The 25,068-nt window shown below is 43.8% G+C and overlaps 2 protein-coding genes across 14 annotated transcripts in view; both read right to left on the minus strand.

Annotated features, from left to right (window-relative positions):
• Positions 1-244: 244 nt before the first annotated feature.
• LOC108139241 (forkhead box protein B2) lies at positions 245-1,863 on the minus strand. The gene is made up of 4 exons (XM_017261912.2): positions 1,721-1,863; positions 1,581-1,657; positions 1,174-1,505; positions 245-529 (listed from the first exon to the last, which is right to left on the minus strand). Exons 1-4 carry the CDS (start codon positions 1,742-1,744, stop codon positions 312-314), a joined length of 651 nt encoding a protein of 216 aa, XP_017117401.1. The 5' UTR covers positions 1,745-1,863; the 3' UTR covers positions 245-311.
• A 1,243-nt stretch (positions 1,864-3,106) lies between these two features.
• The window catches only part of LOC108139191 (polyglutamine-repeat protein pqn-41), a 54,069-nt gene continuing 32,107 nt past the window's right edge, over positions 3,107-25,068 (minus strand). For 4 of the 13 annotated variants that reach the window (XM_017261820.1, XM_017261819.2, XM_041709529.1 and 1 more), the window contains 3 exons: positions 22,179-24,552; positions 18,941-20,060; positions 13,485-17,135 (listed from right to left, as the gene is read on the minus strand). In XM_017261820.1, coding sequence (XP_017117309.1) covers positions 13,732-17,135; positions 18,941-20,060; positions 22,179-24,518 — 6,864 coding nt within the window. In that variant the 5' untranslated portion in view covers positions 24,519-24,552 and the 3' untranslated portion in view covers positions 13,485-13,731. Of the gene's footprint in view, positions 5,010-5,982; positions 6,445-6,691; positions 7,219-7,548; positions 7,667-7,734; positions 7,828-7,885; positions 8,069-8,652; positions 9,988-10,676; positions 10,917-11,385; positions 11,680-11,842; positions 11,981-12,724; positions 13,008-13,484; positions 17,136-18,940; positions 20,061-22,178; positions 24,553-25,068 lie in introns of those variants that run through there. The other 9 variants (XM_017261822.2, XM_017261821.2, XM_017261829.2 and 6 more) reach the window with 9 other exon arrangements.

The following is a 25,068-nucleotide window of genomic DNA, read 5'->3' on the forward strand; positions in this document are numbered from 1 at the left end:
ACTGACTGTGCCCATTTCCAGATCAGTTCAGCTTGTTGTTTTGCCACTTTCTTTCCGATTGTTTTGCATTCGCATTTTATCTCACTTTACTGTCAACCCCCCGCCGTTGTTTATGCTCCAGAATTACCATATTTCAGGCAGGGCCCAAAAGAAGATCCCTGTAAGTGGCCTGGGTAATGTTACGCTGTGCGCATCCAGCTGTCCAGGCTTCGCTGGCCGATTATAATGGTAATGGATAGATAGCTTGTGGTTTAGGTAGCAACTTTAATGTCACAAGATATAAAATGGAATCGGGGCTAAGTTCTAGGTCGTTAGCCAATGCGAATGTCGATGGCCGGGGCGGCTTCTTCACTGCTGGAACTGATGGGTGCCGGTGCCGGTGCCGGTGCCGGTGCCGCAGTGGTGGATGTGGTGGTGGATCTAGTGGTGCGGGTGGTGGTTGAGGGCGATGTGGCTGGAGCTGCGGGTGGTGGAGCTACGCTACTTGGTCCGGACTCTATGGGGCCCACTTGAGATCCTCCTCTATCATCTGCAAGCAATAATTGCAATTATTTGTGACCTGCCTTTTAATTGGGCTTGATAAAGAATAATGGTTCTTATAAAGATTTCGTTGACTTATAAAGGCTTTCTTTTCAGTCGCTAAAAAAAAAAAGAATTTCCTTAAAGTATATATTGATAAAAATATAACATACTTATTAAAATACTTATTATTGTAATACTAATATTTAGAATCCTTCACTAATAATAGCTATTTTGCGCTATGAATTTCGTTCTTAGTTATTAAGACTCCCCATTTAAGACCACTATTTTGCATCATTTGTGAGAAAGCGTTTACATGGCCATAAAAAAATCCAAAAACAAGACAAACACGGTTATCAGAAAGATAGTGAAAACAAGTTTTTAACTAAAAATAAGAATAAACAATAAGATAACCCGCACCCACTGCTCTGGAATGAAATACTTTGTATTTACTTATTAAAAACAAACCCCACCTCCACTGTGAGAAATTATATAAAATGGTGCATTAAAAAAGTATGCAACAAGAAATTTTTTACTGCGAGTATAAAAAAATGAAATTAAAAGTATGAACGCCACTGATTGTTTCTTTTCATGACATGCCGATAATGCTATTTTACATAATAGGAGTTATGTCTTATCGTAGTTAAAGCTTACCCTTAAAGGGCTCCAAGTCCGCCTTAAACGGCCGCTGGTGCTCCTCATATTCAGGGGCTCCAAAGGTGTTCGGAAATGGTTCGAAGCCGTGTGGCTCGAATCTGTGAGGGGGTGGACCATAGTGTGGCGGCGGTCCATGTGGTGGATGCTCTAATCCAAGTCCGCCATGTTGGGGGTGATGGTAGTCGGAATCCGGAAAGTGGTGATCCCAGTGCCGCTTGTGGTGGCCATGGCCGTGTCCATGGTAATTGCCGTCCCCGTGATGGCGACGGTGCCGATAGTGCTGGACGGGCGCCGATTCCTCGGCCAATAAATCTTGACTGGTAAAGGCACTGTAAACGGGAGACACAAAAAACAAACCAGGTGAAGCGGACAAAAAAAAGGGGACTTTAGATACGGATACTGACGCGTTCTCGATTCCTGCGAAGGGAGCAGCCTGGAGCAGCTGCAGAGTCTGCGAGCTTATCACGGCGAACAGCGCCAGCTGTGTGAAATATGCGATTGAAATGGGGTTGCGCTGGGCTGGCAATTTACGGCCTGGACTTACACGGGCGGGAACTGAGGCTAACATACTGGTATTCCGAATCCCAGGGACTGCTCCAGTTCAACAGTTTATCTTACTTGAATGTTTCGCTTGAACCACACTCTTTAGCCGCAAAACATCGACTAAATCTCACGGGGCGACTCACTTTATTCCGCACAATTAATACTTGGACAATGTCGCAAGTCGGGGCTTTTATCTGCTGCCGCCTTACTCACTCAGATTTCGAGCTGCTTTTGTGCGCATCATCAGTGCTCGACGCCATAAACCTGATCGGTTAAAGATAATTCAGGTTTTTCATACTCCATCCGTATTTACATACGCGTCTACACTCATAACTCGGTGGTCTTTTGAGCGTTTTGTAATTAGCCCGGCCTGCAATTCACCGATGGTGATACGGAATAGCCACAAACGTACATTAATTGCCAGTTAATGTGACAAAGTGTTGTTAATTTTGCGGTCGCTGAATTGAACCTCATTGAGTGAGGTTGTCCGACAAAGCGAAAACCTTACAAATTAACGTATTTGAAGTAAATTGTTAAGACATACACTTAAAATAGAAAACTTGATATAAAAGCTTTCTTTAACCAATTGATTTCGGAAATTGTAATTTATTTAACTCTAAAATCTAAGACACTTATAAAAAGTTCACATATTTTAATGAATTTCAAAAGGTATTACTTGAAGAACCGGAAAGCAATTTGTTCTTTAAAATAACTAACTGAATGTTATTGGTTTTTTAAAAAAGTAAGGGAGTTCCTTTCCATAGCTAAAAAAGTTGTTTATAATTTACTAAATATTAATTTATAGTAAGGAATTAAAAAAAATACATGGAAAGAACCATAAATGTTTTTATGGAAACTTTTTTTAAACATTTTTGTTCAACTTGAATTTGATTTTCTAGAAAGAACTAAATTAATATGTTATATTTTATGTGTACTTCAAATATTTAAATCAATTTCACTATTACTGAGCACCTTGTGGGCGATTCGCTGAGCCGCAAGAGTCACGATTATGCTAATTTGATATCGAACAGTGATAAGGCTGTTTTTAGAAAGTTATCGAAAGCTCCACATTTCTCCAGACATGTCTATCTACCCGCCCGCACAATGCCGCAGAGACAGCTTACGCGTCGATTTCTGGGTCTATTTGTCATGCCAGAAGCGTCGGCCCAGCACACAATTCAAAACAAAATATACAATGTTGAGCTGTCGACGCCTGGACTCATTGTGATTCATGACGACGGAGAATCCGCCCCTTAACATTGATCTTGAATTTAGCCGGCAATTGGGGCCGAGATTCGTCATAAGGCTGGCCAGTAATGCTATAAGTGACCAGTCGAGTTCCTGTTCCGTAAAACCTTCGGGCTGTTACAATGGAAACAAAGACGCATTTGAATTTTCAACTATAATCTTTATTGATAACATTTCTCGTTCGCAGTTTTATCGTCTTCAACTCTTATCATATTATGACGTACAGTTTGTATGTATATGTTTATGTATATTTATATATATATGCAATAAATATTTGTTGAGTGTGATTTTTTTTTAACGTTTTTCCCTCCTATTTTCGGTAACTAGGGAGTATGCGTGCTTTTATGCCTGGTGCAGTAGCAATTTCAAGCCGACAATCTAAATTTCTGACCGTGTCTTTATATGTACTTTGACTTTGCCCTAACTTTTTCTGTGGGTGCACAAACTTAAGGGAAAACTTGACAGAAAATAATTTACATATACACATACATATAGCACCGCGAAATGTACAAACAACTTGTGGAATCATTGGGAACTTAATGATAATGATAAAAGAACCTTAAACCATACGTAGCAAATAGATAATAACAACTAAAAACTATGAACTTAAAATATATTTTTGTACAATTTTGCAGGGATCGTTTTCATTTAGATTCTCCTCTCTATTAACAATTTATAGTCGTTGTTCTTGTGGGTTAGTACGATTATTCATTTATGTATAATTGTGAATAGAGCTATGCAATTTTATTAACTTTTAAAGTTACATAGACATTTAATTCAACCAGCGATTGCGTATAATTTTATCCATTGACTTGTATTGCAATTGTTTAAAAACATTCATCAACATGATCAAATATTTGATTTCAACCGCTTCCCTTTAATTGCCTGGCTAATTGACCTACATTTAAATAATTATGTGTACGATTGTGTATATTATAGCATTATGCTCGTTTAAATATGTATAGCTTTAAATTAATATATGCATGTCGTAATTCAGCGTTGCCATTTATATGTTCTCGTTTAAATACAATTTAATTATATTTCCTCAGTTGTGTGTATTTATGTTAATCCATTATTTATAATTGCGATAGGTACGTATTGGGAAAAGTGGCGAAGATTCGAAGTGCTTTGAGTGCGCTGTGCGTTCTATTTTTTTGTCTATAGGATTGATGATATCGGGTTCGGTATCGAGTCTCTAACTAACGATTCGATGCCACTGCTGTTGATATTTAGCTGACTGATCTTAAAAACTTGTTCATATCAAATGCAATAAGATTGGCTCCAAAAGTAGTTCACTGCTTGTTGGTTGGTTGGTTGGTTGATTTTTTGTTCCTTTGTAGAGAAAAATGCGCTACTCTCGAAAAGTCCGTTACAAAAGTCTTTAAAGTTATTGTATTAGTTGTCGTGAATAAGTTTTGACCTGCCCATCTACTTTGTAAGCCTTTCAGGAACGTATTTGATTCGCCTCAACTCTGATTTAAATCGTACATAATTGCTTACCCAATGCGGATATACCGATCGATTTTCCTACAGTTCAAGAACGCTCGCTAATTGTGTGTAATTGATATCGTTTGAATGACTTGTAACACGCTTACAGTGATATGTTGAATCTTTGATTTCCATATTGTATATGTTTTATATATATATGTATATATATTATATAATAATATGCTTAGTATCTTTTACGCAATAACAATCGCCTCACAAAAATTCGTTTTTTCCCCCGTCTCTGATTTATGTTTTCCAAAGTCTTTTCAACAGATATAGTATAACGCCCCTATAACTCAGTCACATTAAAGAATTGATACGATTTCGGTTAAAATTGTTAGCAAATTTTCTAGTTTGATTCTCAAGATAAATGCAGCGGATATTGTGCCTGAATAATATATATTCGCTAATCGGAGTTAGTTAGTTAGTTGACGTAGTCGTTTAGCTGTAAAAGTTGTCGCGTTGTTGGAATATCGGCAGTGGTTCGCTTGGTGACTCCGATCGGTGTTCGTCATCCTGATTCGATCTTTCGGCCGCCTTCGACATGGCTTTTTCTGTAGGTTGACAAAGAGGGCATAAAGTTAGTTCACCACGTCTGAAATGTATATTTTCTTAGACCAAAAACCTTCCCAAGCGTGCTGTAAAAGTTTGTAGTATAAAAAAGTACACCGATAACCATTTGGAAGTATACTCTATATCGTGTATGTTTGTTTCGTGTATTTTTATTTTTTGAAACTTTTCTTGTTGTTGGAAACATTTCTTGTTTGCTGCTACTCCTGTCTTAGCTGATTTGTTAGTGCTTTGAGCTTATACTTACTCGATTTATCGCTTTTTGACTCTTTTGGACAACTTTTATACGCATGTTAGGCAGTGCAGAAATTTTGTTTAGAAACTAAGCAATTTGCATTAAATTGGTTTTGAAAACTTTCGCAAACATTTCTTGTAGAATTTGATTTTCTTTGAAACGGACTTTTTGTGAAATTCGTTATGTGAAAATTAAATTGCAAACTTTATCAAGCATTTCTCGTTTTTTTTGTTTTGGTCAAATATATAAAAAAATATTATTATACAGAATTTCATGTCATAAGTTTGTAGAAAAAATTATTTTTTTATATTTATTCCCCTTGTCATGACTTTTATGTTATTTTCGGACTAGCTTTTTCTAATATTTTTGTAGGTATAATTTTAATCCCTTTGCTTATTTAATTTTCCAATATATTTGCACTTTAATGAAAACATTTAATTTTGTGCTTCTACTAGTTTTACTTCTTTTTGAGTGTTTGGTGAGTTTTGGTTGTGTGTTGTTTAGTGGATTAGTGTTGGAGTGCTATTTTCATTTAGATCTTAAATTCTACAATTATATTTAGGGCGTGCAGGTTGATTATTTTGGCCAATATTTTATTTCAAGGCTAAGCAAAGTTTTTTGGGCATGATTACATTGATATATGATAGAATGCATGGCCTGGAAGCTACAATACTCGTCTATTGTTTATTTATGAATATCGTATTATCGAAACGTGTACAAACCTGGACTTACGCAATCGTATATCTGTTGTTGTTGTTCTTGTGCTTGTTGTTGTTGTTGTTCTTGTTCTTGTTGCTATTGCGTTGCAGTTTATTCTTGTTGTCGTTTTCTATTTTTGTTTGTTTATTTAAGTGTTTTTGTTTGTGAATTTTTGCGTTTTGTTTGGAGTGAGTTTTTTTGTGAGTTTAGCATGCTTTAAATCTCAACTTCGGGTGTGTTCTTGTTTGCTGTCATTTCTGTAGTTACTGTATACTTAGGTGTAACGTACTAGGTATGCATATATGTTTGGTATGTTCCGAACAACAAATCTCATTTATCGCGAATCGTGATGCGAACCCTCTCAGTTATCGATTTGCAAAACACAACGTGAACAAAAGGTAAATGCAATGCAAAGGTAAACACAAAAGGTGAACAGAAACAACTCGACAGGCTACTTGCGGATTAGTTGTGACTAGTGGGATTTCCTAGAAAAATATGCAAAACAAACAAATAAACATGTAAAATTAAATACGAATGCAAATACAAAAATGATAAAATCATAATAAAAGTGTTAGTCTTATAATAATAATTTCTGATATGTGGAGGAAACCTATGTTGGTGGAGTATCTTTATTGGTCCAACTCTCTGGCTATTTTTATTATTTGTATAACTCTGAGAAAAATATTATTACAAATTTATAGTATAAATAAGGTATTACTTTAAAACAAAAGAAATAAAAATGTTCCTGAAAATAAAAACACTATGGAATTTCATTTGAAATACATTTAAATATTTATTCCAATTTGCGGAAATTTCAGTTATTGTTATCTTAACTGTTCATTAAAATGTTCTATTTAAAAAATGTAGTTAGTGAAAACTCCCAGCTTGATATGTTTTGTGGGCCGGCTAACACTGCGTATGCGCAATATGTGGAATATGCCCTCTTGCGTTAGTTCATAGAACTCTCATCGATGGTTACTTAATTAATGATTAATTATACATAAACTGGTCAGGTGCAGATGCGAATGTGAATGCATGGCAGGGCAATGTGGGCCACAGGTTTTGAAATGTATGATTGACTGTTGAGAGTGTCTGAGGTGTGGGTGGAGGTGTGTCTTTGTGAGAAAGGGTTATGAACTTGGACGACGCCGGTGAGCACGCAATGAGTTGGGGGGCATGATCTTAGAATTCTTATTCGAACGGGGGCTTAACGCTTTAGATTAGATGGTATGCATATGATATGTATTATCATTAATCATCTAGAAATCAGAAAGAGTTGAAAGAAGATACATATATAGAGATTAGAAGAGCATAGAGTTGACAGTTGGAAATGGATGGGTCTTCTGGCATGGTTAGATTACACTGATTAAACGCTTAGGTAACATACATATAGGTAGATAACTCATGGGTCTATATGTTCGATTTGGAGAGAATATTAGTAAAAACATAAACATGGAACAGAAACTCAACTTGCAAGGCATTGCGTATACGATTGAATCGGGGTTTGCTTTAGGATATCGATTGAAACTTAACACAAAGGTTATCTGCTGGTAAGAGCCCTAAATGAATCCGTGGTTGACTGAACTTACCGGCCACGATCTTGCTGACCTGCATCACTTGCTGAGCCAAAATTTGGTTGAGTTGCAGCAGGTGTTCGCGCTGCTTCTTTTCGGCGGTGATTTTGCTCGGCGGCAGGCTCTCGTTCTCCTATTAATATTGAAAAATATTTAAATCCATTTAAATCTTATATATTCAGGCTAAAAACCAAGACATACATTGCTGCTTATCGGCGCCTCTGACAGCATTTTCTTAATGGACTCGACCTTCTCCTGACGACGCTTCTTCTCTTCGGGCGACAGTTCAGGCGTCTAGTTTGGTTCATTATTGGTTAATTATATTCAATAAAAATTTTACCATTTAACTCACTGTTTCTGGTATGTAACGCTCGGGTATTACTATTTTGTTCGGTGCCAACAGCAAGTTGTCAATGGTATTCTCCGAAATCTTTTCACCCTGTCCTAAAGCAGAACGAATCACATCGGGGGCATTCATTCGAGGTCTCAGGGCCACCTCCATATCCAGATCGTCGCGAGCTCGCCAGTTTGTGTTCTGTGAAAAAATATAAAAATAATTATGATTTGACTTTAAATAGATTTTAAGTGATTTTTGAAAGTGCTGTTCTTTTAATTGTACACTGATAAAAACTCGTAGTTTATCCAAATATTTATTTATACTTAATTCAAAATTGTTTGCACTTTGATTTTCACCCATTACGGTTTTAAGTTACTTTAAAAATGAAAGGGTTAACTTTTTTTTTTAAAGTTTTCATCTAACTACTTTTGGAATTGACTTGACTTATATGAAAATTTACTAAAAACATTTACCATATTTAACTTAAATAAAATGCATTTAAATCATATCAAAATTTCAATTTTATATGATATAAATCCATTCAATTTAATTAATATTATGATTTAATATTTAATTTAAATATTAAATTTAAAGTTTAGAATTTAGTAGTGAAATATTTATTTTTGCTACTCCATTTTTTTATATTTGTAAGGCTAAGGAATATAATTTTAAATAGTCAAGGAGTTGGATAAACAAATATAATTTAAGAGATTACATTTCTTTCACATATAAAAAATTGTAAAGATTATTTAGTATCCCAGTAAATTTTTCCAACCACTTACATTTCGATTCATATCGTTTTCGGCCTGCACCTTCTCCATGGCCTTCTGGTTGACATTGTTCGGCGCAGTGTAGTGGCGCCTCTTCTCCCTGGGCACCGCCCTGCGATGTTTGTGGTGCGGTGGCACCTTCTCCACCACCTTCTCGGTGTCCTCTGATGCCGAGCCGGCGGACATTTCGTTGATGATCTGGCGGGCGGCCACACTCTGGAACACTGGCTCCGGACTGATGTCCGTGAGGCTCTTGTTGAGGCTCTGCAGCGAGTCCGTTTTGGTGCGCAGGGCCACGCGGGCACTGTCCCGCGAGGGATTAACCTGCTGCTGGAGCTGCTTGGCGAAGTAGGCATTGGCCAGTGGATTAAGGTGCTCCCGCTGCTCCCTATGCGAGTGATGGTGGTATCCATGTCCATTGCTCTGTGGAGCCGGAGGTGGCGGTGGCTGGTGCTCGTAGTTGCTGTTCCGATCGTAATCGTAGCCACCGTTGAAGTGGTGACCATTCTGCTTGCCATTCTGATGGCGACTGTGCCGCTGCTTCGGGGGCTCACTGTAGTTTCGGGGCAGCGACTTGGAGCGACTGTGGTGGCCATTACTCATCTGCTCCTCCAAGCTCTGGGCGTACATTTGCTGCTGCTCCCTCTGCTGCTGGGCATACTGCTCCTCCTCCAAGACCTGATCCAGATTCTGGATAGAGCTGCTCAGACCCCTTTCACTGCGGTCGCGATTCCTGCGTTCCGATTCCCGTTTCACAATCCTCACCGTCTTAATTTCCGGCTTTTCCAGGCCAAGGGCAAAGGGGTTGCTGTCCAGGAAGCCATCGCTATCCACCCCACTCATCTCCAGGGCATCGCTGCTGCCGCCGCCATTGTACCGATTGTAGTCGCTCAACTTGGTGGAGCTATTCGTGTCCACATAGAGGGGCGTGGATAGGTTCAAGGTTGAGTCGTTCAACTGCTGACGACTTCCACATCGCAGCATATTGGCATCCAGGTCGGTTTCCGTCCAGCTGGTGGAGTTGCTGCGCTTCTTCAGACTGCCATTGGTGGACCCACCGCCGTTCATCTCCTTGTTGCCAATCTCCTGGTACAACCTGGTCGAGTTCTCCGTCAGCTGGCGCACGGCCGAGCTGAGTTCGTGACGTTGTCTTTGCATATCGCCCACCAGAGATTGCACACGCTCCAATTCCGAGGCCAAAACGGCGGCAGTCTGGTCGCCATTGATGTGGGAGCCATCGTTGCCCATTCCGTTGGTGGTCGCTCCGCGGGTGGCCTGCACCTTCTGGCGGAGGAGGAGGAGCTCCTGCTCCAGCCGCGCATTACCGGCCACTGTCTGCTCCAGTTTCTGCAAGGTAGGATTACGGTTTAATTGGGTGGCTCTCTGTTTTGACAAGGACACATGCAGCAGAGGCCACAAACATGAGAAGTCTTTTGCATTAATGCCACCATTCGAGCTTTACAAAACGCTCGTTTCGTTTTCCCTTTCATAAACAGAAAAGCTTATCATTGGTAATTAAAAAAAATGCTCTATGACCTGCCTTATGATAAAAACATATCCCTTGACTGCATTTTATTTCATTAAAATGTCGAAGTCATTTGCTTTTCATTACTTAGCTAAATTGAATAGACTATTTTTTTATCTCATAAGCAAACCAATCTGTTTGGACAGATGTTTTTAAATGGAAAAATTGTATTCATTTAATTAAGTACATAAAAAGTACGAATTAAAAACCTTGTTGAAACATGATTGACTTTCAGGCACAGTATAAAAAATATTTGGCAAAAAACAGAACAGTAATGGTAATAAAATTGATTTGCAAAAAAAGTCATTTTTTTAGTTTTGAGTTTTAAACAAAAATACTGTTTTTCATCTATCCATATGGCTACTCCTATAGCGCTCAATCATGACCTTTTTGTCTTTATCTAAATCCAAAAGAAATTAGTTTTTGGTTAGTTACAGAAGCGACATGCGAAGCTCAAGCAGACAAATAACAATCAGCAGGACACGAAATGCAAAAAACTTCTACTAGGCACCTTGGATACCTTTGAGTTGTCGGCCAGCAGCTGATGGACTCGCGAAAGTTCGCGTTCCAGGATGTGCTGCTGCTTTTTGGCCGCCTCCAGGGCCATGGGCGTGGCATTGCTGTCGTGGATGCGAGCTCTTAATCCGCCCAAGGCACGCTCGAGGTCCTCCTTGTCGCGCTGCAGACTCTGCAGAATGCCCGACTCCTCCTGCAGAAGCTGATCCAGTTGGTAGAGTTCACGCACCTTGGCCTGAGTATGGAAAAAATACAATTTATAAAGTCTAGTTTGTTCATAACAAAATAGTGTAAGTTAAGTAACAAATAAAAAAAACTGTGTTAAAGGTTTAGTTTTTAATGTTTATAATTGCCAGTTTTAGGCTGTCATTTTTGAGCTGTCAGCCTTTGTAAATTAAAGTTTTTGCCCGTCTGTTTGTGATTTGATTGCAGCTTAATTTATCATATTTTTTAGGCAAACAATAATGCAGTTTTTAACTTGGCGTTATTTATTTAAGCTCATTTTTGAGCTGCCTGGCTTTGAAAATTAAAGCTATTGCCTGTCTGTTTTTGATTTGGTTGCGGCGTAATATATGATATTTTTTAGTCAAACAATAAAACAGTTTTTGACTTGGCATTATTTATTTTATTTATGATAATTATGCCCTTTACTCGTAGAGTAGAGTTTATTAATATTTTTTTAAATGTTAGTTAGAAAAACATACCTGTAACTCAGCCTGATTGGGACTGAGGCGCTCCCACTGCTGCTGCTCCTCCTGCAGCATTTGACGCTCCTGCATCCGCTGATTGAACTCCAGGCGATCCAGAGTGGCTGGTTGGACTCTGCCATTGGCATCGTTCCGATACAGCGATCCCAGCTTGACCATGTTGTCCACCAAATTGACCAGCGGCTTGCTCTTCTCGTAATGCCGTTCCAAATCCAAAAGGTGTTGCTTCAAGTAGTCCAATCGCTGGATGCTTTCGGCTCTAGTCAAACCCTCGGCACTTCGAAGGCGATTCTGTGGGGCATTTCATTAAAACAAAAGTAAGTTTTTGGGCTTCCAAAGCAGATTTCAGAAATTAAAAGTTAGATAGACAAAGTATAGAATTAGTCACAGAACCAGCACCAGAAGTTAGCCAAAACCGCCCAACGATAAACATAGAATTCATTTGTTTATCCACCTGCACATCGTGAATGTCGCTGCAGCACTGCTCGATGGCTCTGGCAGTCTGGCTGCTCTGCCTCCTCAACTGGATCAGCAGAAGGACCAGCTCCTCGTGGGTGCGGCTCAGCAAATCCCCGGCCGACACATCCAAGTTCTGTTGGTTTTGTGAACAAATTAGGTTTGGCCCTCATCAAAACTTGCACCCCGTTTCGGTTACGATAACATTTGAACTTTGAAAATTTTCCTAATATAACACAAACTCAAAAGTTTCAAAAATGATTTGTTTGTTTAAAAAATATATATGATAAACATTTTTAGCTTTTTAAAATGTTTATTCCAAAGCTTATATTCATTTTAAATGACAACTTTTATTACTTATTAAATGCCATATTTTTTTTAAATTGACCAAATTGCACTTAATTAAATAGCTATAGAATATATCATGTTGAATCAAACTGATTTTAATTGGTGGCAATAAATCCACAAAAACCAAACACTGTTGTACAAATATTAATTTAAGAATTTAAACACACTTGTGATATCCAATTCTGGTTATAATTTAAGAAAAGTGTAACATTTATTTGTCCAATAAAATAAAGGTAAGCTTGTACTTTTTAGAGAAACAAATTCTAATAAGTTATTTCACTTTTGTAAAAGTAGAGCCCAACATTTTTTTATCTTCTTTGTGTGCAGCGAAATTGGTTTTTTTAATTTCGTAAAATGTTTCCATTTTATAAATTCCATTTTTAATATTAAGCTCAATGCTGACAATAAAAGTGAAATTTACCTGACTTGAAAAAGCCCTTTAGCCCTTGGTTAAGCGTAAAGTCAGTTTCAAATGTCAAGTGTTTGTGAATATTCTGCAATTCGATTAAGTTTAAACTCTTTTTGGACTTACCCTGATCTGGCTGCTCGTCTCGCGCTCCAGCATATCGATTTCCGCCCTACTTCCGGTGCGGCGCATCCGGAATTGCTGATGATTTTGGGGCGTGGATGTGGCCAGGCCGTTTCCGGCGTAAAGTCCGCGATCCGTGAGCACGGTGTTCTTGGCGTACTTCGTCTCCGCAGCTCCGCCGTAGTACGGGGCAAAGGCGGACTCCTGCTGGACATCCGAAGGATCCGGCTTCACCGTCAGATTTCCCATCGGTAGATTGTTCACATTGCGCACCGAAATCGAGGCTACAAGTTCGAAGAGAATCGATTAGGCATATATTCTGGATGGTCAATGGAGGCGGTCTAAAAATAGTTTAAATGCGTGCGCGAAATATTTAGGAAAGCAATCAGTAATCTGTTAGCGAATGCCCAGCAGTTGTACGGAATATTTAATTTGGCTTGTAGTTTGTGGCTTTGCAATTCTGTTTTATTTATTCTTTTGGGAGGAATGGAAAATGGCTACTGGTGTTGTGAGAAACACATTTATGTATATACTATAATCTGTGGCTGCAGCTGCTGGCTCCTACAGCTATGGCTATATGTGACTGCCCAAAAAGTATCTATCTAGCTATGGATTTGTTCAACTTTACAGCGTGGCGAATGGGTGTGCTTGGATGGGGAAATGTGAGTGAGTGGCGTTTGTACAAGCGATTCAATGACTTAATGAGATAAGTGGGTTTGATAAATAAATATAAGTTTGCTTACCAGTTGATTAATTAAACAAAACACAACGCAACACAACAATAATGACAGCAACAACAACAGCAACAACAACAACAGCAGTGACAGTCAACAAAACAAATAGAGCACTATCTAAGTGGAAAACATGATGGGCAAACAGACACATAAAATAACTCCATGGAGTGCAAACCAAAAATGGCAAATGGAAAGCTTAATTGAAACTACGGATGGGATTGCATATTTTTGAAAGGTGTTTCTGAGGGTGGGAGGTTTGTGGTTTCTGTGGTGGCCTCATTGGTTGTTGTTCGTCCTGGACTTTGGCCCTGTTGCCATGGGATTGCCATTGGCATCGTCTATGGTGGTGGCGCTATTGTTCAGCTGCTGTACGATTGCGCGCACACTGCTGGTGAGTGGCAGGTGAGGAGCTCCAGCTCCAGTTCCCGTTCCACCTCCATCCATGCTGCTGCTGTGGTGGCTCTTCATTAGGCCACTGGACATGGCATCCCACTGACGGATGGTCTCGCGATCCAGCTCATTGGATTTGTGCGACAAATTCGAGGCGGTCTCCTCGCGCAGCACCTCGTACACATCGGAATCCGCTTGCTCGTGGCTGAGGACGGAGTTATCCAGCAACTGGACATAGACATCGTGCTCGTTGCTCACCGGCGGCTGGCGGGGCTTTAGGCTGTCATTCACGTAGGTCACCTCGCGACTCAACTTCGCCTTGGGCGTACTCGAAACGGGCGGTACGGACGCAATCCTGTCCAGATCGTCCAGGGATCTCGCATGCCGCTGGGAGACCCGGCGCAAACTCTCACGCCACAGGGCATCCTCCTCCCAGAGCAACTCGCCACCTAGAACTGAGAGGTTGGGATGGACATTATTCGACGGGGTCTTGCCGACGACTGCCTCCTCCTCCTCCGCCGCACCATCATCTTCATCTTCACCAGCACCATCGTTAGGGGTTCCATCATCCGACGGGACGCTACCACCAATCGTCTTACGAGCGAGGTTTGTGTTTTTAGTAGTTGTGAATGGATATGAATGGACGACGGGGTTAAGTGCACCACTACCGCTACTTTCCGGCTGCTCCGTTGAATCTACCAGCGGAATGTGGTTGTTCAGCTTGAGGTTCTTGTTGCTCAGCTTCTCGTGGTTGTCCTTCTGGCCGCAGTAGATGTTCTTGCTGTCGATGGCCTGGTCCTTGTCCACCAGGGCATCCACGTTGAACTGATTCCGATCGATGGGGTTGTGAATGTGGGCAATGTTCAGGCCGTGGGCGTGAATGTCACGCTGGTTGTTCAAGGGCGGCGGAGCTGGCAGCTCTGAGTAGTAGTAGGGAGCCGACTGGGTGGATATATTGCTGTTATTCCGACTGTGTATGATGCGCAGAGCCGCTGCCCCACCATCACCCAGCTGCTGAATGGAGTCGGTGGAGGAGAGGAAGTGTATGTTGCCGTAGAAGTGCTGTTCCTCGTCCTCCGTATTGCGGAATGTTTTCGGTGGCTTGATGAGATTGGTTAGGATGTCGGCACCTGCGGCTGCATTGGCATCGTTCAGCAGGTGGCTGGTGGGCGTGGACTGACCCGTGGACAGGTGCAGGTGACTCAGGTAGGTGTCCAGTTCGTGGCTACTCAGGGTCTCCTCGAACTGCTCGCTCAGCGACTCGATCTCGCTGATAGACTCCTGGGAAAGCGGTCGCCTCGATCGCTGGCGATCCAGTTCAGAGTCGGATCTCTGCCGGAACTCCACCGACTCATTTTCGCTACTGAGGGGCAGCGAATTGTTGCTGGTGCATCGTTGCTGCTGCTGATGCTGCTGCTGGCCCCTCCGGCGATACAGATCCAAGTCCGAGGAGGTTCGCGAACTACTGTTGTCCGTCAACTGAACACTGTAGTTGGAGTCGGAGAGAGTGCGGGCGTGCTGCTGCTGCGGCGGCGTGGCTCCCGGCAACAGCAGCCTCTGAGGTGTCACTCGCACCTTGGTAAAGTGGTCGGGCAGGGAGAGACGACTACTTTTTAGCGTGGGACTAGGAACTGCTTTGGGCAAATTCAATGACGTATTGCTGGCATGCATCTTGGGCAGTTGCTCGTAGGAGAGATTCACTTTGCTATTGCTGTCCTTTCGCTTCACCGTATCGTAGTGCTCGGAAGAGAAGATCTCCTCCGTTTTGAGCTCCTCCATGGGCGGTGGTGAGTCCGGTATCGGAGGTGGCGGCAGTATCTCACTGTCCGAACTCTCTGCGTAGTTGTTCAGGGGTGTTGAAGCACCCAAATAGTACGAAGCTGGCCTAAAGGTATCCGACAGACTAAATCGTGACCTGGAGCGCAGTTTCTTGGCCTCCAGCTGCTGCCGGCTGCTCTCGTCATCCGCATCCGAACTATCGCTGGCCAGGGTACTCTTGGCTGGCTTAAGGATATCCGGCATGTCCTTGCCCTGCCGCTTTTTGGTTTTCTTCTTGAGGGTCTCAGTCCCCGATTTCTTGCCCTTTTTCAGGGTAGAACGACCCGAGGAGCAGTGGGCTTCCTCGTTGGCTGCACCCTTAACCCCGGCCAACTCCATGTAGACAGGCTCTGTTTTGGTCGTGACCTTAAGGGCACTCGCACTAGTGCTGACCAGGCACATGGTCTCGTAGTTGCTCCTGCAGTCCTCGTCCTGGATCCCCTTGGTCATCTCCACATAGTGGTTCTCCTCCTCTTCCGCGGCGTAGGTTTCGTGCGTGGCAACCAGGGTGAGCACCCCCGGCTGACCCAGTTCCACTTTCTTGGGCGTCATGGGCAGGTAGTGACTCTCGTCGAACTGCTGGTCGGTGGGTGTGATGGGCTCGTTGACATATATCTGCTGCAGTTCCCTGTCCTCAGCCAATTCCTTTTCTGATGCCACGACGACGGCTTCATCCTCATCGTCCTGAGCCAGGGCTTCGTCTATATCATCATCAGTGTACTCCTCGCAGGCCGTGCTCTCTTCTTCATCTTCCTCTTCCTCGTTTTCGAGCTCTTGTTCTGGTTCCTCCTCATGTGATTCCTTCGTTTCCACCTCCTCCCCTGGAATGGGTTTACTTTCCGCTGTGGGTGTGAGGTCCTCCTCGGTTTCTCGCTGCTGCTGCTGATTCTGCTGCTCCTGCTGCTCCTTGAACAACTTGAGCTGCATCAGCATGGGCGTCTCCTCGGGATCGGTAATCGCTGCATTGCTCGCGGGGGCTTTGCTTTCGGCCATTGGCTTGCCAAACTCCATGTTCTCGTAGTTGCTGACCAGCTTATTGCTGTACACAGGCACATAATTGGCATTCTGCGGCGACTTGGGTGCTGTTTTCTTTGGCAAAATGGGTACGGATGCCTCCTCCTGCTCCTCATCGTCCTGCTCGTCCTGCTCATCCTGCGCCTTGGGCAATTTCAATCTAAGTTTGAGCCGCTCCTCGGGCTGTTTGGGCTGCACCTGAATAATGCGGGTTTTGTTGGCCTCGTGCACTTTCAAAATGGGCTTCAGTTGGAATTTCGCATTGCTGACTTTGGGTGATAATGATGATGATGATGACGATGATGCCGTTGGTCTCGGACTCTCTACGTTTCTGTCACTGCTATTGTTTGCTATTGCTAACGCTGTTGTTGTTGCTACTATTGCCTGTGATGTCGTTGTTGTTTTCGACGATGACCTTCCTGCCGTCGCACTATACAAGTTATCATCCACAGTCCCAGCTGCGATTCGTGCGTTTTGTTAATGTTTTTTGCGAGTTCGAGTTTGTGTTTTCGGTATCGTTCAATTGTTACATTTACAGCATTTACAAATTGAGATAATGTTTTGTTTCATTTAAGAATTACCAAATTCAACGTATACACAACGATTTATTTATATATGTATGGAAAAAAAAGAAATATAAAACATGTTTGTATATCTTGCTGGTTGGAATGTAATTAAAATCAATCAAATGGGTGGTCGATTGCGCTATGAGCCCAGATTGAGTTTGAGTTTTAATTGGTTTTTGTTTTATTTGTTGTTTGGGTTTTAGTGCGAAGTTTACAGCGGCATTTAGTAGTGGAAATACCAAGCACCCGGTTGTCATGATGGGAAAACGTATATATGAATGAAACAAATCCGCAACGAAACTACGCTAAAAATGTTTTACTAAGCCCATGAAAGATAGAGATTTTCAAAAATAGAGAGAGATTTATGGACTACAGAAATATTGGTTTTTCGGTTTACCCTCCTCCTTTCTCCATTGAATATGAGCAAACAAAAACTAAGTGTGTGTACTTTTTGATTTTATGCAGTTGTGGGCCCACAAATTTAAACCTGGCCAGAATTTGGCTATAACATAGGTGTTGCCTACTCTTGGGCAGCGATTCTAAATTGATTACTCAATGCTTTTCAATTTGCCTCTCTGTGTGTCCATGTATTGTGTTCGTGTGCGCACGGCAGGAAGGTATCTTTGTTTTGTTTCGATTTACGACATAAATTGCTTTCTGTTGTGTACATTCAAATTAACCATATTCATTAAAACATAAAACAAGGCCACAAAAAAGTGTAAAACACACAAATATAAACTACATAAAGCTTTTAATTGTTTAGTCTGGCGTCTGGACATGATATATATAAGCGTTGAAAACGGGCAAGGCTTATAAATAGTTAATAGTTAGTTGCCACAACAAAAACGGGCTGTCAAAGGCAGATGGGGTCCTTTATTTATGGATTTCTAAAGTTCTCAAGCGAAGGGAAAACGCAGTTTGCAATTACAAGACCGACTACAAAGTACAGCAGAAGGCATACAACTCAAGGTCCGCCACATAACATGCAACTATAGTAACTGAAAGCAAAGCCAAGAGCGTATAAAAATAAAAGTAAGGAACGCAGAATAGGCCAGCGCGGTTAGCAACAGCTACAAATAAAGATACAGCTACGGATACGATACGATACTGATGCAGATGTAGAGATACTCACTACGTTTATGCGCACGCATTTTATGAGCAAATACAATCAACAAAACTACGTTATTAAAGCATACAAATTAAAGTATTGCATTTGCATCATTTACAGCAAACACAAATTGGTCATTGTAAAAGTAATGATTTAATTATGATTGATTAAGCAATAAAAAATAAAATATTAGTGAGATTTCCATAATATCAATATGTTGCCATGGATCAATTTTTATGCTATTTGATCGTACTTTTTACTGTTTCTTTTGTAGAACCAAGTTATTACCAATAAAATATAAAACATTTTTCTATTGGTTTTTAATTGAAGTTCTTTTGTAATGATTTTTAAATTTATGCAAGCTCTCAATTTGCTTAGTATTACAATTTTGTTGATTGTCTTTGATTTCAATAAACTTAACTTATACCATACGTTTTAAATTTGTTAATTTAGTGACGCATAAACATAGTAATTAGATACAGAATAGAGGCAGTTACAGGCACAGATAGAGACGTATTACATAGGGACAGAGTTGAAGCCAAGCAGAATGGGGAATACGTATAGGAAATCATCGCTGATGGGCACTTACCCTCGTCGTCCGAGGAGTAGCTGTTGTACACCACTCCGCCGGGTCCCACGTTGGCCTGGCTGTCGGATCGGGATCGTTGGATTCCCGATGTCGATGCTGCACTCCCAGCCGCCGCGCCACTGCCATTTCCATTTCCATTGCCATTGCCCACCAGTCCCGTTTTGCCCGCATGGGGGGCATAGCGTGCTCCACTGGCCACCGCCGTGGACGATAGCAGGATGTTCGGATTGCTGCCCAGCTTGGACATGGCGGACATGTTGCTGCCGCCCTGCTGTATGCCCTTGCGGGTCAGAGGTGACTGCAGCATGCGCTGCTTCCACTCGAGCAGCCGCTTCATGGACTCCTCCCGCTTCCGCTCGCCATCCTGATGGTGTTGCGGCGAGTTGGAGGCACCGCCTCCTGCGCCGGACGTCGGCGAAGTGGTGGTGGAATTCGCGGCCGAGTAGTCATCGTCCATGCCGCCCGCTCTCTTGGGCAGCCGGGCACTGGCGGAGCGCAGGAACTGCTCGTTCTTGCTGATGATCTCCTGCGTGGACATCGAGGGCGGGAAAATGGAGCCCGGATGCACGTTGAGCGGCGGCAGGTCCTCCTGCTGAGGCGACTGCAGCTGCGAGGCCACCGAACGACCTTGGCTGGCGGACCGGCTCATGCGCGGCATACTGCTGGCCGCTCCGCCCTGGGCCTGTGCCTCGGCCAGCAGCTCCTGCCGCTTGTAGGCCCTCTCGTAGGGATTCTCGTAGCCAATGGTGTTCACCCCTGAGCCGAAATCTCCCGCTGCAGTGCGGTAGTTGCCCGCCTGCTGCGGCTGAGCAGCTCCAGCTCCACCTCCTCCGCCGCCGCCGCTCTGCAAATACAGTGCACTCTTCCGCATCTTCTCCGCATAGCTGGCCTCCGAGTAGTAGAAGCTGTCCGGAGTACGATTGATGTCCAAACTGGACTTGGGCCGCGGGGCACGCCCACTCTCCTGCTGACTTTGGGCCACCGCCGCGGCGGCAGCGGCTGCAGCTGCCTCGGCACGAGCCTCATACTCCAGGAAGTCCGCGGAGTGGGGACGCACTATGGCCGCCGCCGTGCGGGCACGCAAGTCCATGGTATTGATTAGTTGATCAGCGGCACTGGCCTAAAAAACGGTTGCAAAAAAGAGGAGGGGCAACAAATTAGAAGGGGTGTAATGGCTTCGTAGCAATTTTGCATTTTTAACTAGTGTTGCACTTCAAAAAAAAAACTTTATGGCATATCTTATGTGAAATAAATAAAACTATTTGACATAAGCTAATCCATTGATGTTGTTTTAACTATAAATGTTATTGAATATAAAAGAAAATTAAATTTGTAACAGAAATAACTTTAAAATACCACAATCAATGACACAGAAGTTTATATTTAAAACTAGTTCAGTATATAACTGTAATACATTGGTATTCCAAAGTGTATGCTGTTTCCTGAGTTTGTTTTTAAGACATCGTAAGATACTTTTTGTGAAATTTAATAATTGTAATACCAAAGAAAAGAGCTAATTTCTGGTCACTTATTTTTGGAAGCAATTTTAAAGTTGCGGGCCAAGAATTCTTTGCTTGAGTGTGCAAGATTGGCGTGGCCCGTAACTTGTTCGACACTTGGCCGGCGGCACAGCTGGTCTCGGACCCAGGAGCCCGTGGCCATAAATCATGCACGCGACTCATTTCCCGGCTAACTTGCCGGGCCTGACCTGACCCACTAAACACCCACTGCCCCAGTGTCCCACTGCCAAAAGGGCGGAAAGCGCATAAAGTTGCATTGGAAGGAAATTGCTGCTCTGGTGGCCAAGAATTAGGGGGAAGAGGAGCCTCTTCCTTCGGCGAAACGTCTGCAATTCAGCAACCCACTGACACACTAAAGTCCAATTAAATTGTGAGCTGCGGCGGACTCGAGACAGCTGCTTGAAACCGAAAGTTTCCGAGAAAGACTCTGGAGGTGTTCTCCATTCCCGTCCATCAATGGGGGCATGACTTTAAGCAGCAAACAGCAGCAAAACTGGCAGAAGCAGTAGCAGAAGCATCAGCAGCAGCAGTATCAGCTTTTGTGTGCGGCTTTATGGAGTCATCGGAGCATGAGGAGTTATCTCTGCAGGAGCAGACTACCATACCAGGCACACCGGCAAGGGCAAATAAAAGTGAAAAGCTGATACGTGAGGAGGTGCTAGTCTCAGGCAGCAACTTTTCAACTAGGTCAGCGAAGGAAAGAGGTGCGGAAATAACACACCATCATATCCCCGCTTGAATTTTTGCCCCTGGGTTTTTGTGAGCACTTGCAATTCCACGATTTGCGGCAATCACACAACATCAAGTGGCATCGCAAATGATTTGGTGGGCTGACCTTTGCCGCTGACACGCCCCCAAGCTCGCAGTTCCCAGCTCAAAGTAGCCAATAAAGCCAAGGATGCAATGCCAAGTGGCAGGTCATCAGCAATCGCAACTGCAGATCGTGGCGCCGGGGGCAGTGGTTTGCCATTTTGATTGCTTTTGAGAATTGCACTCTTGTGCTTTTAAGTTATCAGCGATGACAACTTGATTTCACTTCTTATTATGGCAAAAGTAGGTTTGTTAAGAGGGTAGACATTGAAGCTTTTACGATTTTTCACTGAATAGTTCGATCGTTCCTATGGTAGCTATATGTTAAATTAAATTAACAAGCCACATGTATTACAAAGAAAAATTTTAAATAGAGGAGTTATTTGTCTTTAAATGTTTATTATATTCTTAATTCTTTATTCCTAATTCCTATTCTAATGGGAGCAAAAGACGTCCGATTTACTATAAGCTGAAGAATTAAAATTTAATTCATTTTTCGATTGTTTCTATGGGAATTATATGATATTATCGTCCGATCTGGTTCCATCCGACTTAGGTACTACCTGCCATAGAAAGACAACTTTTGGGAAAGATTCATGCAGATAACTTGAAAACTAGCACACGCAAGCAAGTAGAAACGGCGGAAAAACTTACTGACAAAAACACTTTTGAAAAGCCTTTTGTCAAATATTTTTTTCAATAATTATAAACTATTTAAAAACTATTTTAGTTAAAAAAATTTTTCATTAAATAAATACTATTACTGATGGATTTAAAGTAGTACCTTTAAACTAAATTTGTAAAATAAAAAAATTAAAAATAAATCCCAACTGTATCTCAACGTTAAGTTCTGTCTAAATTTGTATAAATTGTCAAGACAAGTGCTTGACTCTTTTTTGACATCTTACCTCCAAATGATTGGGTGTGTACCGTTGGGGCATCGCCGGTACGTGCTTACTGGCATCGTAGCTGGGCGGGCTGAGGGGTCGCCGGTAGCTGGCCGCCTCCTGGAGGAGCGCCTCCTGGGCGGACATGACTCCTCCGGCACCGCCGGCCAGCTGCGACATGTTGTAGATGTCCTCGTAGTCCGCTGCGGCGGCTGCGGCGGCAAAGAGTCGCTGCTGCTTGGACCGCCCATAGGCATCCGGAGTGCGCCGCTCCGCCTGCAACAGCTGCTGCTGGGTGGGGTATGCCCCATTCGGACCCTGTCGCTGCTGCATCAGCTTGGCCATGTACATCTCCCGCTCACCGTAGATCTCCTCGGCGGCCCGCTGCTGCTGCAGCCTGGCGATCTGCTCCTCCATGTCCAGCTGTTGCTGCTGGAACTGCGCCTCCAGGTGGTCCAGTGAGTACTGCTGCTGAGCCTGTTGCAGCTGCAAGGCGGTGGACACGTGGCCCGTTCGCGTGTCGTAGATGGCATGATGTTGCTGCGGTTGCTGCTGCTGCTGATGCTGCTGCTGTTGCTGTTGCTGCTGAGATCGTTGGTGTTGCTGCTGCTGCTGCTGGTAGAGTTGCTGCGTGGGCGACATGAGGCGGCGACTAGGATGTTGCTGCTTCTGCTGATGCTGCTGATGCTGCTGCTGTTCGTTGTGCTCGGGCGATGGCGATGAGTAGCCGCCATCGTTGATGCGCCTCGGCTTGGGCGGTGCATTTGCATAGAGGGGCTGTCCACTGCCGCCCCCGCTGCTGCCCGCATTTTCCGACGAGGGTGTGGGCTGCCCCTTGCCGGGATGCGATTGCAGTGTGTGAATGCCCGAGTCGGAGTTCTCGCCACTGTGATTCAGCGAGGAATTCACACTGGGCTCCGATTCCCCGCTGCTGGGCGCCTGCATCAGGCTGGCCGCCGCCAAAGCTCTCACCCACTGCATCATGGACTCGGCATTGTCCGCCGCCAGCCAATAGGTTCGCATATTCTGATGCTCACACTTGAAGGCAAATTTGCGATAGATCTTGTCCTCGGGCAAACAGGCGGATACGCGATATGAGGGCAGCAGCACCGAGCCCAGCAGCTTCTCCTCCTCGGGCCCCTTGTAGTAGTACAGGCAGTACTCGGCCAGGACGAACCAGCGCTTGCGCCACACCTTCAGACCGTCGGAGCCCTGCTTGTGCAGCCAACCCGACAAGGTCACCGGCGTGGAGGGTGGTCTCTTCGTGATGGGTGACTTCAAGGCCTGAATGGAGCCGGCGCTCTTCTTCCGGTCCAGCGGTGCATGGGTGGGACTCTTGGCCGAGTTCGACGACGACTCCTCCGAACTGGGCGTGGCCTTGGGTTTAACGGCCGATATTTGGGTCTGGCATGCCTGGTTCACCACATGACCGGGATGATTCTGCTGGATGTAAACGGTGCCGTGTTCACTGCCCGGTGTTTGCAGGTCATTCTTGTGACGATGTTGCTGCTGCTGTTGTTGTTGCTGTTGCTGCTGCAACTGTTGCTGTTGCAACTGCTGCTGCAGCTGTTGCTGCTGAGCGTACAATTGCTCCTGGTAGTGTTTGGGCATGGAAGGTTGCTGCTGCTGCAGCTGCTGTTGCTGTTGCTGATGTTGATGTTGCAACTTCAGAGGGCCCTGAGCAGGTTGATATTGATTTTGCAAATTTAAAGAAGAGGGTGGAGCCCTCTGTTGCTGCTGCTGCTGCTGCTGTTGCTGTTGCTGCTGGGTCATCGTGGTCATATTGGACACCATGCTGGGCGACTGACTCATGTGATAGTGATTTGTGGGCGGGTTCATGGCCTGTCGCATGGCGAATGTGCGCTGCTGCTGCTGGGCAGCCTCGCTTTGGGTGGCCATCTGGGCCTGCATTTTGGCCGCCTGCAATTGCTGGTACTGCGACTGCAGCGCCGAAATGGGATGATGTCCGGCGATGGCATTGCTGGCCTGCAATCTGCCGGCCGCCGCCAGATAGGTTCGCTCCGTGGGCGACTGGTACAGCTGCTCCCCCGCCGCAGTGCCGCCGCTGCTCGAATACGACTGATGGTAGGGCGAACTGTGCGAACTGCTGGACGTTCCGCCGCCTCCGCCGTGCTTCATCAGGTTGTGGTTGTGGTGCTTTGACTGCGGCTGCAGCTCGATCGGCGAGAGGGGTCCTCCACCGCTCGAACTGGTGGCCGTGGGCGACTGCTGGTACAAGGCCTGACTGTAGGCCGCCGTCCGGTAGTCCACGAGATTCGTCTGGTAGGCCAGCGGCAGCTTCTTCTGCTGCTGCGCCAGGATCGCTGCCTCCTGCAGCTGCTGCAGCTTCTTGGCGTCCATGGTGCCGGCGGTGAAGAGCGGCGGCGCCTCCAACCTGCAATGGGGGAGGGAAAAACGGAAAACCGATCAGTGGAAATACGCAAGACAGGCGGAACTGTGATTCAATCAGCTGAGGTCACCGGGCTTAATTTGCCAGCGTGGACAGGGCATTTAACCCTAGGCGAACCGTGTACTTTATTAGTTCAAAGAGTATAGCATACTTGCCAAATTTATACTTTTTGATTTTCCAAAAATGTGATTTAAAACCCTAGAGGAACTTTTTTAAAACCTATGAAAAACCTACAAAATGTATTTAGATTTCCTCTATCAGGTCTTCTATATGTAAATATTTACATACAAATTTAATAAAACTTTATACGGTGTCCCAGAAAACTTTAAAAACTTTTTAAATTTTAAATTGATTAAAAAAACAATTATGAATGCAAACTTTAAAATTAGTAACCGAGAAAATTCTCTTAAAAAATGGCTTGGATAAAATTCTAATATGGCTTAGTTTGGAATTTTACAATTTTGTAGTTTAGGGACATACTTAAAGAAGCAATAATGTTAA

The sequence above is a fragment of the Drosophila elegans genome, unplaced genomic scaffold (genome assembly GCF_018152505.1).
Source record: "Drosophila elegans isolate 14027-0461.03 unplaced genomic scaffold, ASM1815250v1 contig_476, whole genome shotgun sequence".
Taxonomy (NCBI): Eukaryota; Metazoa; Arthropoda; class Insecta; order Diptera; family Drosophilidae; genus Drosophila; species Drosophila elegans.